A 16,844-nucleotide genomic window follows, 5' to 3' on the forward strand; every position below is an offset into this window, starting at 1 on the left:
AATTTAGAGAAGACTGATAAATATGAGAAATAGATATTATATTTAAGACTAAAACTAACTCAATAATTAGGTCTTATATTAACTATGAGAGTGTTATCAAAAGGACAAACATGCAAAGGGCACTTCCGTGAAGTATAACTCCAAAGTTGCGTGTGGCTTTTCCTTCGCCTTCTGCTTTCATTTCATTTAATTAATTAAAATCAATAATTAATTAATCAAACGTGGTGGGGCATCATTCTTACACCAATAGCTATAACCTCTCCACTCTCTCCACTTCACCCCTCCCTTCCAGCTATAAATACTGTAGTTTCCCTCTCTAACTCTGCTCTTTAACTTCCATTCCACTACTCTCCTCCACCACCACTGCCGCCACCTTGGCCTTCTCTTCTCCTTCTTTTTCTTCTTCACGCCTCAAAATGCCACAAACTGCGTCTTATCTTCTTCGTCATCCATTACCAGTGCTTCTCTCCTTCTTCTTCTTCACCTTCGCCTATTGCACCAAACCTCTCACCACCTTCAATGTCGTCAGTTTTGGAGCCCATCCCTCCGGCGAATTCGACTCCACCAACGCCTTCCTCGCTGCATGGTCTCAGGCATGCCGTTCTCGTTATCCTGCCACTATCTTTGTCCCGCGGGGAGTGTTCCGGGTGGGACACGCTCGCTTCCGAGGGCAATGCCACAACAACGACATCTCTATAACCATCGATGGCACGCTCCTCGCTCCTTCCGACGACTTGCGGAGCATCGAAGAAGAGTATTGGCTGCTGTTTGAGCATGTTGATGGTGTTTCCATCAACGGTGGAGTGCTCGACGGCCGAGGTGCCCGCCTGTGGGATTGCAAGAACTCCGGCGGAATTTGTCCTCCGGGAGCCACGGTTAGTCTTCTACCCTGACACTTATGCCCTGGCCAATGAGAGTTCGTAGTGGAGCGATTCCGTCTTTTCAGGTCGGGGATCCCTGAGAAGGGAATCGTTTGGGATGCTGAAGAAGCAAATAGCAAACGAGGGATTATTTACTACATTAATCTCTCATTGATGGATTTTCTCGGCATCCAAACAGGGGACATGAAACTCTGCCATCTGACAAATAATGACAATCATAATTTGTCCTCCTCCTCTCCACATTGGTATCCGTCTGCAATATTTTCAACTTCACAGAATCTCACTTTTTTTTTTCCCCCTCTTTGCCTCATGACAAAATAAACCTAAAACGGCAACGACAATCTTGTTTTTTAAAATAAGTACTCGTATTCTAATAATTAAATTTATGTTTTACTGTTCTTATTAGATATTAAATGACTTGTTAACGGCATGTTGCTGACGGTTCAAGCTCACAAATTATAACACAGCCACATTCTGTGCATGTTAGTTACTTGCATAAAGAACAATTAAATGAAGGTAGGTTACGTTATATATAAAATAACGAAGGATGAAAATATAATGATGTTGTTTATTTGTTTTGGCGTGGGTGTGCAGACATTAGGATTCAGCAACTCCAAGAACATTCACATCAAGAGCTTGACCTCCCTCAACAGCCAAATGTTCCACATAGTCTTCAACGGGTGCCGCAAAGTTAGAGTGAAAGACGTGAAGGTGTTGGCGCCGGGAAACAGCCCCAACACCGACGGCATTCACGTTCAGTTGTCATCGGACGTCAACATCGTCCACTCCGAAATTCGCACCGGCGACGATTGTGTTTCCATCGGACCAGGCACCTCAGACCTGAGGATTGAACACGTAGCTTGTGGACCGGGTCATGGAATTAGGTATATTTGAAGTGAGATTATTGATTGATTAACGAAACTAATTAGTTATTATGAGGCGACTCTTAATGATTTCTGCAGCATTGGAAGTTTAGCGAGGGAGCTGAACGAACCTGGGGTGCAGAGGGTGACGGTTAAAGCGGTTAACCTGACGGGTACTACCAATGGGGTGAGAATAAAGTCATGGGGCAGGCCCAGCAATGGATTTGTACAGAGAATCGTCTTCCAAAACATAGTCATGCAGGATGTGCAAAACCCCATCATAATCGACCAACATTACTGCCCTGATAACTTCAATTGCCCTCGTCAGGTTAGTTTCTCGACACTTTAAAAAAAAAAAAAATTAGAGGAATATGTTCGAGATCATGAGCAGGATTAAACCTGCAATTTATGAAGATGTAAATTTGGCTGTGTGCGCAGGCTTCGGGGATCGAGATTAGGGATGTGAAGTACAAAATGATTTGGGGTACATCGGCTTCAGAAGTTGCTGTGAAATTTGATTGCAGCTCGAAGCAACCTTGCAACTCGCTCAGGCTGGAGAATGTCAACCTGACCTACAACGAACAAGAAGCCCAGGCTTTCTGCAATAATGCCGCCGGCACCGCCTCCTCTTGGGTCCGCCCAGAAAGCTGCTTGTAGTGTAGAGAATCTTGCTTCTTGTCTTCGTCCTTAGACTTCCATTACGGGCTACTTTTATTTCAGCTGGAGCGTGGCCTAGCTTGCAACTGTGATGGCCCATTAGGAAGCCCGATCGAGTATCTGCGGCTGATCTTATGTACTAATTCCACGAGTGTATTATACATATAGATTTAATGCTATACAGTATTGTTTTGCATTTCAATTTAATTAACACTGTACCCATACTATTGAAAACAAATAATAATTATATTTTGAAATTTAAAACATGATATGTATTTAAAAATAAAATAAAATAATTTAAATGAGGACAAGTAATAGTCACGAATAGTAAATAGTAAATAGTAAATATGCAGATGATAAACTATGAGATGAGATTATTTGCCTCCGCAAAAAAAATCACTGAGATGAGATATTGAAACTTATTTGATGATTTCTCCGTAAGGGGCAAAAAAGTCCATCCAACTTCTAGCCAGTTTGCCCTAGACGCTGGGTCTACTCACGACGAACAGATGTAAGGCTGAGATCTAAGTTATTAAGACTATCCAACGGCCATCGTCCATTTTCATTCTCCTTTATATATTCCGCAACTGGGAAAGCCGGCTGCTTCCATATTAGCTACCGCCACTATCGCAGTCGCACCCTTGCATTCTCTTCGAGTTTCTGGGGCTTGCGATCTTTGCCGAGAGATCAACAATGGTAGGCCTCGTTGCTTGTGCTTTATCTACTTCTTGCTCCTTTTCTACAATTGGATGGACTTCTTATCTTCTGTGCTCGTTCGAATGCCTGTTTGGCGGTTATAACGTGGTCATTGGCGTTTTCAGGTTCTCCAGAACGATATCGATTTACTGAATCCTCCGGCCGAGATCGAAAAGAGGAAGCACAAGCTTAAACGTCTCGTTCAGTCTCCGAATTCATTCTTCATGGTAATTATTTCCTTCGTCAATTAAGGACCTATTATTTGGAAAAGGAGTCACTTTAGTCAGGCACGATGTTGTTTATCGAATTACTTTTAGTCCAAATATATCTTGTGTGCAGTTTACGTGCTCTCGTTAAGTTCAATGGTGCCTGTAGTTATCATTGCTGCTCTTATTTTCTATTTCTGATTTTGATTATGAATCTATGTAGGACGTCAAATGTCAAGGTTGCTTCAATATGTAAGTTACTCAAACATCAATATCTTTCAAGTGGAATTTTCCTGCTGTTGAATTGTTTGTTATTCTGCTTTTTGCGAGTGTGAAAAAAATAGAAAGGCTTGATTTGAACATTTGGTCTTAAAGCTAGAACATTTTATGCCTGCAGAACCACCGTATTTAGCCACTCGCAAACAGTTGTTGTCTGTGGAAATTGCCAGACCGTATTGTGCCAGCCAACGGGTGGCCGAGCTCGGTTAACAGAAGGATGTTCTTTCAGGAAGAAGGGAGATTAGTGATCAGGCACATCATCTAATTCCAGTGCCTTTGTGGGTTGGCTTCATCTCTTGACGAGGCAGTTTTGGGTGTTCATGGTTTTGATCATGTCTTTATATTTGTATTATTTCTATCATTTTGTTATCTAATGGTACTGGGTTTTTCGATGTCAATGCTTGTTATCCTTATTTATAGATGATCATGAGTAAATGACCTTTATTTGATTTGTCTTTTTGTCCTCAATTGCTTATTTTACGTCGAGTTCCTAATGATATCTTTATGTCATTTTTGCGCACTCTTTGCAATTGCATAATGACCTTTCTTAGTGGTTTAGATTTTAGAATTTAAACCTGATTGATTCAGTTGTGATGTGATAACTTCTATATATCTATTATCTATCAATATACGGGAGCCTTACCCCACTATTTGCTAGGTCATCTCAATGGCATTAGATTGTTGATGGGGTAATCGTAAGAAAATGTCAGGTTTTTCAGTTTGTGGTTAGAAATAGTGGGAAGAATGTGAGAAATTGCCCTAACATAGTAGGGAGTTTACTTTGCAGTGTGAGATCATTGTTTCTATATAGCTTGAAAACCTTGAAACCTTTAGAAACTTGACATATTTGTGCTATTGCTTAGCCCTCCGACCAGCCTGGAGCTGAATGCTGGACAAGGCTTATACGCAGTCTTATTGAACGTGTTATTTCTTTCTGATGATACCCAGAAGTTCTTGGAAGAGCTTGTGATGCGCGGGATTAACCCATTTGTTCAAATGAATTGGACATGTCAAGAGCTTGTTTTACAAGCATGGGTTTCAGAAACACTGTAGTTGATTATTCGCTAGAGATGCTTTGGCATTTTTCTGGTTTTTTTTTTTTTAATGCGGCTTCCTGCCAAATTTTAAAGCCTGTATTTAAGATACTTGTACAATAATGCGAACCTGTCAGGCCCAAAAAAACAGAAAAGAAAAAGAACGCGAATCTGATGTTCCCCGGGGGCTTGTGCTTTCTAGAATGAAATGATTTATGCAAGTTCAAAGGCTAATTTAACGCCAAAACATCTTCATGCAATATAAACAATGAAGCATTTGAGGTTTGTTTCGTGACTTTTGGGACTAGGCATCATTGACAAGATTTTGCTCTTTTTTATTCTTAACCGTGAAAACTACTTTTGTATCAGCTGTGCGTAATTTATAAAAGAAAAACCAAGGGTAAGGGTAAACTAACGAGTGACCATGATGCGTAGTGGTCATCACTATTGCAATTTTATTTTAATTACTCATGATGCTTGATGATGTGCACAATTGCTTGCCACCAAAATTTTCAGGTCATCAGGTTTTACTTTAAACTGCGGTTATTGTGTCGGGATGAAATGATTCAAAATACTTATTACATTTATCTTAACAGGCCAGAAAAAATCTGCTCAACAAAATTGTTTTGTTAAAAGAGAAATCACCAAAAAGGGCCCTGAAAATTGTTCTGTTAAAATGAATTTAGTGCAAGTGACCTAAAAATAAAAATTTTATATTCATTCTCCAATCACACGTAGCAACTATTATTTAAGAGTGCAATAGTTTTGGCTCTTAAAAAAGCAAATTTTGATTTTTTTTTTATAAAATAACTAAAATGATCATATCTCCTCACATCTTTACGATTGTTTTAAAAAAAATTCAAGTCCATTTATTTATATTTATTAAGTTATAAATTTTTTTTATTAAATTTTAGTGCTTGATTTTTTTAGTAGCAAGAGTTCGCATAGATAAAATTTTAGAATTTTATTATATTAGCATTAATAATGCAAATTATATCATTTGCCTGAAAATTAAAACAATAGCAAAGTCTCATGTCACTAGGAGTGTTTGGAAACCCCATTACACCCTTTTGATTGAAAATTAGATATACTACCTCCGGTTCTAAATATAAGAGCTAGTTGACTAATTTGAGTAGATTAAAGAAGAAATTAAATTAGCTATTTATAATTAAATGGATGTTGTCTTTTCTAAAATATCCTTGCTAATCAAGTATATTGGCTAGAACTATCATTATTAGAAAGACTACCTTAGGAAAAGTTACATAAATATGAGAGACAAAATAGATTGAGATCTTATATTTAGGATCAAAATAAAAGTCAAATAAGGTCTTATATTAAGAACCGAAGATAGTAATAAATTTAAGCAAATCAACTTAAGTTTTTCCCCCTGTTTCTAATATCCTATTTTAATATTAAAATAAGAGAAACACACAATTTAATTAAAATTTCTATTAATTGCCTGAAAAACATCAATCAAAATTTCAATTAAAATAATGGTTTAAACAAAGTTCTCAAGTTCCGAACTAGTCATCGGTTCGAGTCCCGAGTTCCAACCTACTCAGGGGGAAGACACATCACGACTCGTCTCTCTCTCTCTCTCTCTCTCTCTCTGCTCTCCTCGTGCGCCCAGTTCCTTCACCTACACTGTGTATAGAATCTCCCAAGGCGAAGAAATCTTCATCTCACATCATAATAGAAGGTGACGCCTGTCGCTGAACTGAGTTTGATCAAGCTTTTCATTTTGCTCTGATTCTTCCTAATTCACTTGGTTTCTCGCTGTTTTTAATTCGGCGAAGTCGGTTTTCACTTGCTGTGAGCAGTGAACCATGGGGGAGGAAGATTGTTGCGCTACCCAACTCATTGACGGCGACGGCGTGTTCAATGTTGCTGGGTTGGACGCTTTCATGAAGAAAGCGAAGGTCGCCGACTGTGGCCTTTCCTATGCGGTAGTCGCTGTTATGGGTCCCCAGAGTAGTGGTAAGTGGCTAAGTGCGTGGATACGGGTTTCTGAACTTCGAAATTGAATACTGGTCATTTAGATTTAGCTCAATAGAGTTAATCCTCTAAGGAGTTTTGAGTTGGATTCTTGAATCTTGGCGAGCTTGAATTAACGGCTTTAAACTTCCTCTCCTGCTTATGTGTTTTCCTTGTCCTTCTTCTATGCATATCTGGAAACTTGTGAACGATAGCTGTCATTGTTCTAGCTTAGTTACTGTACTGCAATATTCAATCTCTTGAGAACCTAATCTATTGTTTGCCCGAATTGTACTATGTGGATCCGAATAAGCCATCCTCTCAAATCTAGGAAGAATCCCTTACTCTGGCCGTTGGCTGGTTTTTACAGTCTGTCTTACCTTATGGAAATGGGCCTGCTGTAGAACAGACATAAGCTCTAAAGAGCTTTTTGGTTTAATATTTTTGTTTTTGATGCTCCTTCGGGCCCCCGTTATTTTTTTTCCTTTAAATTGGGGTGGAGTTTGTGGAAGGAACTGTTTCGTCCTTGGAGTCAGGTAATGCTGGTTGAAGTTGGCGATTTAACTGACAAACCATCATCACATAAACCAAAACTGTTTCAAGAATTTGGGATGGTGTTGAATTTTATTGATGTCACTGGCAGGTTAAAGTAATATTGGTCACGAAATTTTTTAATACTATGCATAATTAATTACAATCAATGGAATGTAAGATGGATATTGAAACTGGTATTGGAGGGCAAAGAAAGGGACATAGTAACAGTCTACAGCACGCAGTTTATTAAGTTCACTTTTCATATTAAATGTTAGATCTAATCTCTTACTTCTATTGCTCTTCTGTTCAGGAAAAGTACCTTACTGAATCATCTTTTTCGCACAAATTTCAGGGAGATGGATGCATACAGGGGAAGGTTGGTTTTTTTTTTAAGACTCTTAAGCAATGCTTTTTGGAGGGAAGGGGGGAAATTAGGAGAGTATAAAGAGAAAACAGAAAATGAAAGAACTCATCATTCATGCATCTTATTAGTTTTCATATTGTATTGAAGTTTAAAAGCGTAAGACAGTAATAACAATATATTGGGCGTTTGCAGGTCTCAAACAACAAAGGGCATTTGGATAGCCAAGTGTGTCGGTATTGATCCATGCACAATTGCCATGGATTTAGAGGGTACTGATGGAAGGGAGAGGGGTGAGGTAATAAATTTCTTCCTTTTCCTCTTCTTCTTCTTTTTTTTTTTTGCCCCTGCTCCTACTGATTTATTTCTAAACCAATATTTTATGCCGCTCACACAAGGGCTTGTAGGCAGGGGCAATCTGTCACATGATTAGTCTTAAATTCTTTATAATATCTGTTGAACTTCTGAATCTATGCTATTAGTTCCCTTCAAGGCCAGGCCCTAGTTGCTTTATTGCAAACACGTTCATGTTTTTGCATGAATGCATTGGCAGTTGTGGTACACATTTTTTCTGCTCGGTTGGCTCTGTTGTGTGTGTGGGGTATAACTTACATTCTTGTTTGTTTTAAATATAACTCTCAGGATGATACTGCCTTTGAGAAACAGAGTGCTCTTTTTGCTTTGGCAATAGCAGATGTTGTTCTGATAAACATGTAAGTTTCTCAGCCTGGATGTGATGCTTTATATTTAATTGAACGGGGCTGAATCCAAAGGTGATATTGAAAGCTGGGCATGGCTGTTGTTAGATACTTGTGAAGTTTTCTTGCAAAACTATTCACACCCGACTTGTTTGTGCATAGTTCTTGAGATATTAAATAGCTTCTGCACTATTGTGTTGTAAGAGATTGTTTGTTTATATGCGCTATGAACTCTTGATACATCCTGTTTTTATTGTGACAGAGTGGTATAATCGCCAATGTCCTTCCTAACTTCTTGTTTTATGTCATGTCTGTTCCTATATAAACAATGTTGTTTATATAACCCATCTACTTGAAACTTTAAGATTAGTGACATTAAATGTTAGGGAGTATAAGTTGGAATATTAAAGTAGTGCTTTTCTGGACGAACAATGTGGAAGTAAAGGTTGTTTGGAAGTTTAATGATTACAGATACACAAGGACATGCGCAGTAGTCTTTTCATATCCTTTAGAATCTCCTTTTTCCGTTTGTTCAAATCAATTGTCAGATTTAACCACATGCTAAAAGAGTTCTAGTTCAATGATTATTGGATCTTACCCAAGTCATGCATGCTTAAATTCATTTTGGATGTTTCATGAGGACTTCATTTTATCCACAGGTGGTGTCATGATATTGGTCGAGAACAAGCAGCCAACAAACCTCTTCTGAAAACTGTCTTTCAGGTTGTTTACAGCCATATCACTCTCTGTGGTTGATATTCATTAATTGAGTTTCACATTTTGGTCCTTTTATTATATGTAGGTCATGATGCGTTTATTCAGTCCCCGCAAGACAACATTGCTGTTTGTTATACGTGACAAAACAAGGGTCTGCAACACAATCCTTTCTTGAAAGTGTAGTCGTTATGTTATTTTATGCCTACCATTTTACTGACTCACTGGTTATTATGCAGACCCCATTGGAAAATCTGGAGCCTATTTTAAGAGAAGAATCCAAAAGGTTACATGTTATTTCCTTCTCATTTGTGGGTTTTTCTTTTTCTTTTTCGTTTCATCTTCCTCAGAAGCAAATATAAGCAATACAAAATCCTCAGATATGGGATGCAGTACGGAAGCCTGAAGCACATAAAGATACTCCTCTCAGTGAATTTTTTAATGTAAGATGGGATCCATGTCCCTATTCCATGTGTCTCTGTTGTGGCTCGTTTTATTTCTCAAATGAAGCTTTAGCTTATTATTGGATATAATTATTATTTTTTTAACATATAATAAAGGTGGAGGTTACTGCTTTATCAAGCTATGAAGACAAGGAGGAGAAATTCAAAGAGGAGGTACCGTTTTATGGAACTATTGCATCAATTTTAATTATACATTTAGGCCTGGCTTATCTTTATAATGCATCTTCTGTGTCATTGTCAGACCCTGCCATGTCTATAATAACAAAATTTTAGATGCTCTGTATTTGAATTTTTCTATTGTTCTTTTCTTCATCTTGGCTACTGTGTAGATTTATCCTTACTCTTCGCACAGGTTGCTCAATTAAGGCAGCGGTTCTACCATTCTATATCTCCTGGAGGTCTTGCTGGTGATCGGTGCAATGTTGTGCCTGCTTCTGGATTTTCTTTTAGTGCACAGCAGATATGGAAAATCATCCGAGAGAACAAGGATCTTGATCTTCCTGCTCACAAGGTTCCTTAAAATCTTATTGTTTGGATGGATAAAAAAGTTTGGTATTCGTTGAAGTTTGCTAATTAATTTAACAGGTAATGGTTGCCACTGTTCGTTGCGAAGAGATTGCAAATGAGATGCTTAGCCACTTGCTCTCTGATGAGGTGCTTTTTCTATACCTCACTATTCTTAGGTGAATAAATTAGATTTGAAATTAAGTTATTGACAAATGGGATTTTACCTAGGGTTGGTTGGCATTGGAAGAAGCTGTTCAACTAGGTCCAGTGCAAGGTTTTGGAAAGAAGCTGAGCTCAATTATAGATGCCTACCTTTCTCGGTAAGCTCCAGTTGCTTGTAAATTGTAGTATTTTCATCCATAATATGCTTTTGGTCCGGCATTTATATGATATGTTATGCAATTTGAGTTAAAAATAAATAAATAGAACTGAGAAGTAATTTGGACCAAAGAGGAAGTTTACGTAGCTCCACTATATGGTGAGGATTGACCAGGGCCTTTGCAGCTGGTTGGCAAAACTCAGATTTGAATCTACATCTCTCGAGAAGTATCTAACCCAGGAGATTGACTGATGGTTCTTTGTTCTTTTTGTCCTTCGAAGTTGATTTGCATGTGACTTTCATTGTAACACTATTTGTGGGCAGTGTCATAGTTATACTTTGTTCTAAGGTTTAGAATTTTTCTTCGTTTATATAATTGCATGTAGTAATGCTATATTCTCACCAGATACGATATGGAGGCAATCTACTTTGATGAAGGTGTGAGAAATGCAAAACGTAAGCAATTGGAGTCAAAGGCGTTGGATGTAAGACTGCATGTTCTTACAAAATCATAATATGGCTTTCTTACTCTATTTACTTTTTTTTTTATTTTGCGGCTGAATTCTTATGCAATAGTGAAGGGCTTTAGGCATCAACTGAGACGTCTTTGGTTATCCTAAGTCAAGTAAACTGGCAAATGTTATTTTGATTCAATGAAGGTGTAGGGCACGTGGCTGTTATTTTGATCAACATTCCAATAGTTCAGCTTATTGAACTTTTAAGTTTTGTGGGTACCTTCATCCTTTCACGTTTCGACACAGTGAGCCTCAGTTGCAGCTCATATGTTTTGTTTATTGGGTCTACTTTTGTTTGGAGGAGTTTTGTATGATCATTGGTTCAAATCTTTAGGGTTCAAAAGTTTATGTATAATTAAAATGTTTGAGCCTGGCTTTCAATCTCCCTCCTTCTGTGCATGCGTATTTAAGGCTCTATCTCTGATTCTTTAATCTGTTTCTTCTTCAAGTAAAAGCCTTGGCCTTGTGGAGACTTGTTTTCGGGCCAGACCTCATTAAGCTTAGTTACCTTCCAAAGGCTAATTTTATCTTAATTAAATATTCTATAGACCTCATCACTTAATAAACTGATGAGGGGCTTTCTAAGACTTGTATCAATTGGTAATTGTGTTTTGATGTATTGTTAAACTCCCAATCATCCTGAAATGGCTTTGAAGGGAATTCCTTGACTGCACACGCGTCTCTGTGCATCAATTGTGAAAATAAGTCCTTTCATTATTTTATTTTATATATCTTTGTGGTTAACATGTTCCCTTTTTTGTGTAAAACTTCTCAGCATGTGTTCCCTGCTTATACAACAATGCTGGGGCATCTACGTGCTAAAGCTGTTGAAAATTTCAAGACTAAATTGGAGCAGTCACTAAAAAGTGGAGAAGGCTTTGCTGCATCTGTTCGTACTGGGATTCAATCTAGCATGCTTGAGTTTGACCAAGGGTCTGCTGGTAATCCTGGACAGGATTTTTCTTCTTAGTAGATACATTTCCCCGTATTTTTCTATGGACGCGTTTCTGATGAGCTGACCGTTTGGGTGTCTGATGTGTATTTGTCATTGGGAAAGAGAGAGAGAGATAGAGAGAAGGGACGAAAGATAGGGAACGAGAGGGAGGGTTTTTTTTTTTGGTTGGGGGGGTGTTAGAGAAGCACGGACTCCATTCAACTCATCACACACTTTATTACAAACTACCCAGGCCCTTTATTTATATACTCAAGGACTCAATAATTTCATTGACTAACCCCTACCCAACCCTCTTTTATTACATTACATAACAGCGTCTGTGCATGATTGCTTCTCTACTTATATTTCTGCCTGTAATTCTTACCTTTGCTAGTTAATTTTGCATGGAATGACTACTGTTGTGAGATTAAACCTGATTTGTATGAGCATACATGTTCGCAAGCCCCCAGTTACCCTGTATGGAGACCAAATAGTCACAATCTATCAAGCATGCATCGTATTTCTTTCAGCCGTCAGATCCAATGAATTTAAATGCAGGTTTTTATGGTCAAAGAAAGAGGAAAACCAAGAGAATAAGTTCTTCTGAGGATTCAGTTTCATATATTATATTGATGGAAAAATATTTGTTCTATATGTGAGATCTATATATTACATGGTGATAAGAAAAGGTTTGATGCATATTAAATTGTTCATGGTTTTTTCTAGACAGACAAATTGGTTCGATACTCCGATTTTCAATATCTATCTTCATATATATAGAACATCAATCACTAAGATATTTGTATGCTTTTTTTTTTTTTTTTTGGGAAATTAACGTGTTACGCTTTTCAGATGCTGCTGTACAGCAGGCTAACTGGGATGCTTCAAAAGTGCGAGAAAAGCTTCGTCGTGACGTGGATGCGCATGCTGTGTCTGTGCAAAGTGAAGAAATATCAGGGATCATGACTAACTCTGAGGTAATGACTACTGCTGTTACTGAAATGGAAATTAAATGTTTGTGCCTGGTGATGTTTAAGTGGTGCTTGTAATATCAACACATCAACTGCTAAAAGATATGTATCTCTTCCAGGAACAACTAGCTAAAGCCTTGGCTGAGCCCGTGGAGTCCCTCTTGGAAGCAGGTGGAAAGGACACCTGGCTTTCAATTAGAAAACTTCTGAAACGTGAGACTGAAGCTGCTATATCAGAATTTTTAGCTGCTATTAGTGGTTTTGAATTGGATCAAGAATCAGTTGACAGAATGGAACAGAACTTGAGGGACTATGCAAGAAAAGTGGTAGAGAAGAAAGAGAAGAAGCAAGAGAGAAGCTGGAAAGATTTTGATCCGCATGAAAGATAGGTAACTATAAAGCGCCTCTGGCTAGTTCATTTGGAATCTGCTTTATTAAATCTTTGGTGATTAAGCTGTATTATTGAATGATTATTGTTTTGACATTAGTAAGGATTAAATTGAGTCATGATTCCATATCTCCATGTTGTGTTATAGCCCTCCAATTTCTTTGATTGGAGTGGAGAGTTGGTTTTTTTCAAGCAGAAGTTGTCTTCTAATTATGGGACATAGTTGCTCTGGCATTTAGATTTTATTATGTACTGCTCATGTATTTTTCAGAGGCTTTCTTTGTTAGACATGCGGAAAGAATTGAGGGCATTGTAATGTTAATATGTGTTATTATCCACTCTGCTCTGTTTCCATCAACTTTGTTTAAGAGTGAGGCTTTTCCTTTCTGTAATTTTCTTCTGTCATAAATCATGTTTCTCATAGGATTTAAGTAGGACGGTTTGGATAATTTTTTCCCTTCTTTTTTCGTTTGTTGGTTTTTGATAGGACCCAACCCAGAAACTCTAAATTTTTACTAGATACACTCAAAAGCTAAAAACTCATTACATTCATAGAACAAATACTACTCTGTTACACATTGAAGGGAGGCCAACGGTTACTAATTCAGACTACACCACAGAAACAGAAACAATAAACAAAGACACAAAGCCCCACACACAGTTAGGACACACTACAACCAACTATGCTTGCCAACTTTCGAGAGGTTTGTTCTCTCCTTCCCCAAGGGCCAAGTTGAATTCCAAATTCTCGACACTCCTGCTGAACCCACAAGGGATGATTTATAGAACCCCAAAAGTGACTTTCCGGCTCTTACAACAACCCTCTCGTAGCTTTTGACGATAGTCACCCTATAGCAAACTCTATTTGTCTACTTCTATCTCCAAAATGGGAAATCAAAGTTCTGACCCACAAAAGCATGTTTTCCCTTTTCATGTATTTTCCTAATTTTCTAAAAGTAATCCTAACAGTTTTAGTTTTAGGCTTACTGTTTTTTTGCTACTATCTTCAGGTTCTCTACAGTTTTTAGTCATGACAATGACTCCCTCCCAAGGGTTTGGACTGGGAAGGAAGATATTAGAGCTATCACAAAAGATGCCCGTTCTGCGGTAATGTAGCGTTATTGAATGCTAATTTCACTGGTTTGGGTGCACTTGGGAACTTTTTGAAGTTATTGGTTTCAAACTGAACAAATATCTTCTTGGGTCATGTATCAGTCCCTCAAACTTCTATCAGATATAGCTGCCATACGGTTGGATGAAAAGCCAGATCAGATAGAAAATGTGCTTCAATCATCTCTCCTGGATGGAACTGTTGCTGTTACATCCCTCACGAAATAAAAGTCGAGAAGCTTCTGCAGACCCACTAGCAGCTAGCTCATGGGAGGAGGTAGTATATAATGCATATAGGTGGTTTTCCTTGATATTATGAACTCAAAATTATTAAATGTGAATTTATTACAAATATAGGTTTCCCCAAGCGATACACTCATTACTCCAGTGCAGTGCAAGTCTTTGTGGAGACAGTTCCAGGCAGAAACTGAGTATACAGTCACCCAAGCTATTTCGGCACAGGTAGTTCATTAGATTGTGCTTTTCTGTGCACAATTTTTTTTTTTTTTTAAAACAATGGAATTCCATCTGTAATTCCAGAAAAAATGGTTTTCCAAGAATTTATGAAATTTCAGTTTACCTTTGTTTTGAATTTATGATCTTTGACGGTAACGACTACATACAATGCAAATTTTTTGGGGTTGGCGGCTTCATTCTGTGTAGTGAATTTTATGCATGCATATCCCTGCACATATGTTTGGCGAGGCACAAGAAGCATCTATGAAATTGGGCCTGAATTTTCAGATGCAAAATTGATGATTATGCATTTCAAATCTGGGAATGGGGTTCCATTTTTCTGATTTCTACTAATTGCTGCCAATATGGCTTGAGAGGCCCATGCAAAGCGCTAAGATTTTTTTTTTTTAATTATTATTCTGAATGCACTGAACCACAAAGCTAAACGTTATAGGGTTAGTGTATGGATTTAGCTCACATACCTCGGTCACTTCTATGACTTGTTTGGGCTTGTGGAGATTTCTCAAAGGCCTTCTTATCAGAAGTGATCTCAAAGTTGTAAGGGGAATAGGGATGAATACTAGTCAGACATGTTGATCATTTTATCTCTATTTCTGGGTTTCCATTCTTCTGCACCTAGTTGCTGTTTTTGCCGGGATTTTTTGTACTTCAATGGGTCCATTTCCATAGATAAACTCAGTTTGTGCGTGTGTTTCAATAGTTTTTCTGGCTTCCTAGACTTATATCCATCTTGTTTGCTCGTAGATACTAATTCTTGGTATTCTTTGTCCTCTTGTTTTTCCCCTTGCAGTTTATTACAAAATACTGGTCATCATTCTTTTCTCTATTTACCTAGGTAGTAATCCAGGCACAGTAACGAAACTGTTATTCATTTTTGTTTAAATTTCTTGTGTGAGTTCAGGAGGCTTACAAGCAGAGAGTAACAATTGGCTACCACCACCATGGGCTATACTGGCTATGATTGTGCTTGGTTTTAATGAATTTATGCTGCTTCTAAAGTAAATATCACTTTCCAAAATGTTTTTTGTGGTTAACTACTTGTAAACTTATGGTTATATTCACTGACTTTTCTATCTGAAACAGAAATCCTTTCTACCTGATGGTAATTTTGTGGCTTATCTACTTGGAAAGGCCTTATGGGTGCAGATGGACATTGCAGGAGAGTTTCGACATGGTGCTGTGAGTACAAGTGACCTCTGTTTTAAATACCTTCATCACCAGTTGGATGCACTTTTTTCTCCTGCCAACTAGAAAGTGAATGACTTACAAATTACCATCGGGCTTTTTGCTTTACTTGAACTGTTTTATACGGGTTACATCCTGTTCTTCTCAGATGATTAGGGTCCATACTGTTTAACTAGGAGCTCAAAATGGATTTGTTTGGGCCTGGTGGAAGATGCTGAAATCTGCGTAACTTGTTTATTTTGTTGCAGCTGCCTGGACTACTGTCTATATCATCCAAGTTTCTTCCCACAGTCATGAACCTTCTGAAGCGTCTTGCTGAAGAAGCTCAGGGACATGCAGCATCTGGAGGAACAGAAACACAAAACCCTAGTGCTACTTCCCAGGCATTCAGAAATCAAACGCCGAGACCCGATCCAGCAACAGGCTCAATCAACCCGGCTTCATCGGTCTCAAGTGTTGGATCTTCTGATGGTGATAGTGAATATTCAACCACAAACTTGACTCAGAGGCGAAGAACAATCACGCCAGAAGCTGAACTTTCCTGAACATTCACTTTCATTCAAGGGGGCTTAGGTCACGACATGCAGATCATAGAATGCTTTGTCATATATATCAGTTTTGTATTTGTTATTAGCTGAAAATTCGAATCATTACTTGTAAATTTGTCGACCCTGCCATATGAAGGGAGAAACCCCATTTAGGTTTAATCCCTTAAATATATATTTTTAGGCTATAATAATAAACTATTATAAACTGATGCTTGTTAAAGGCAAGGGTCGAATTAATGCCTCGTTAAATTCACATATTCTTCTCATTTAGCAGCTAGATATTGAGATTGTGATATTCTCATATCTCCCTTTTCTTAAAAAAAAAAATTATTGTGCAGTCCCACGTAACTAATTTACAACAGATTTGAATTTAGGTTGCTATTTATGCTTCATCTCACCCTTACTACTTCGCCAAGTGTCTTGGGTCTCTGGTCCCCCCCCCCCCCCCCTATTTTTAATATAACAATTTTTTCAAGGATCCGATTAATGTGAATCCAGTCATGTTTCATCAAAGCCTTCTTAATACTAG

At 38.0% G+C, this 16,844-nt stretch overlaps 2 protein-coding genes and 1 pseudogene across 2 annotated transcripts; all 3 read left to right on the forward strand.

Moving 5' to 3' along the window:
- Positions 1 to 416: 416 nt before the first annotated feature.
- Positions 417 to 2,639, forward strand: LOC114718189 (polygalacturonase-like). Its single transcript, XM_028903442.1, has 4 exons — positions 417 to 875; positions 1,476 to 1,765; positions 1,844 to 2,072; positions 2,183 to 2,639. Exons 1-4 carry the CDS (start codon positions 417 to 419, stop codon positions 2,399 to 2,401), a joined length of 1,197 nt encoding a protein of 398 aa, XP_028759275.1. The 3' UTR covers positions 2,402 to 2,639.
- A 362-nt stretch (positions 2,640 to 3,001) lies between these two features.
- Positions 3,002 to 4,104, forward strand: LOC114718209 (40S ribosomal protein S27-2-like). Its single transcript, XM_028903467.1, has 4 exons — positions 3,002 to 3,097; positions 3,223 to 3,324; positions 3,527 to 3,555; positions 3,701 to 4,104. Exons 1-4 carry the CDS (start codon positions 3,095 to 3,097, stop codon positions 3,825 to 3,827), a joined length of 261 nt encoding a protein of 86 aa, XP_028759300.1. The 5' UTR covers positions 3,002 to 3,094; the 3' UTR covers positions 3,828 to 4,104.
- Positions 4,105 to 6,166: 2,062 nt separating this feature from the next.
- Positions 6,167 to 16,618, forward strand: LOC114718210 (protein ROOT HAIR DEFECTIVE 3 homolog 2-like; annotated as a pseudogene).
- Positions 16,619 to 16,844: the final 226 nt, after the last annotated feature.

This window comes from Neltuma alba, unplaced genomic scaffold (assembly GCF_004799145.2).
Source record: "Neltuma alba isolate B1F8T4 unplaced genomic scaffold, ASM479914v2 tig00011820_pilon, whole genome shotgun sequence".
In the NCBI taxonomy this organism is placed as follows: Eukaryota; Viridiplantae; Streptophyta; class Magnoliopsida; order Fabales; family Fabaceae; genus Neltuma; species Neltuma alba.

What these genes read in the sequence shown, in the direction of transcription:
- LOC114718189 (XM_028903442.1), top strand. Translation starts at nt 417, where the DNA reads ATGCCACAAACTGCGTCTTATCTTCTTCGTCATCCATTACCAGTGCTT. An exon ending in TTTGTCCTCCGGGAGCCACG is followed by an intron (nt 876 to 1,475) that starts GTTAGTCTTCTA and finishes GTGGGTGTGCAG; the next exon opens with ACATTAGGATTCAGCAACTC. An exon ending in GGACCGGGTCATGGAATTAG is followed by an intron (nt 1,766 to 1,843) that starts GTATATTTGAAG and finishes TGATTTCTGCAG; the next exon opens with CATTGGAAGTTTAGCGAGGG.
- LOC114718209 (XM_028903467.1), top strand. An exon ending in CTCCGAATTCATTCTTCATG is followed by an intron (nt 3,325 to 3,526) that starts GTAATTATTTCC and finishes GAATCTATGTAG; the next exon opens with GACGTCAAATGTCAAGGTTG. An exon ending in TGTCAAGGTTGCTTCAATAT is followed by an intron (nt 3,556 to 3,700) that starts GTAAGTTACTCA and finishes TTATGCCTGCAG; the next exon opens with AACCACCGTATTTAGCCACT.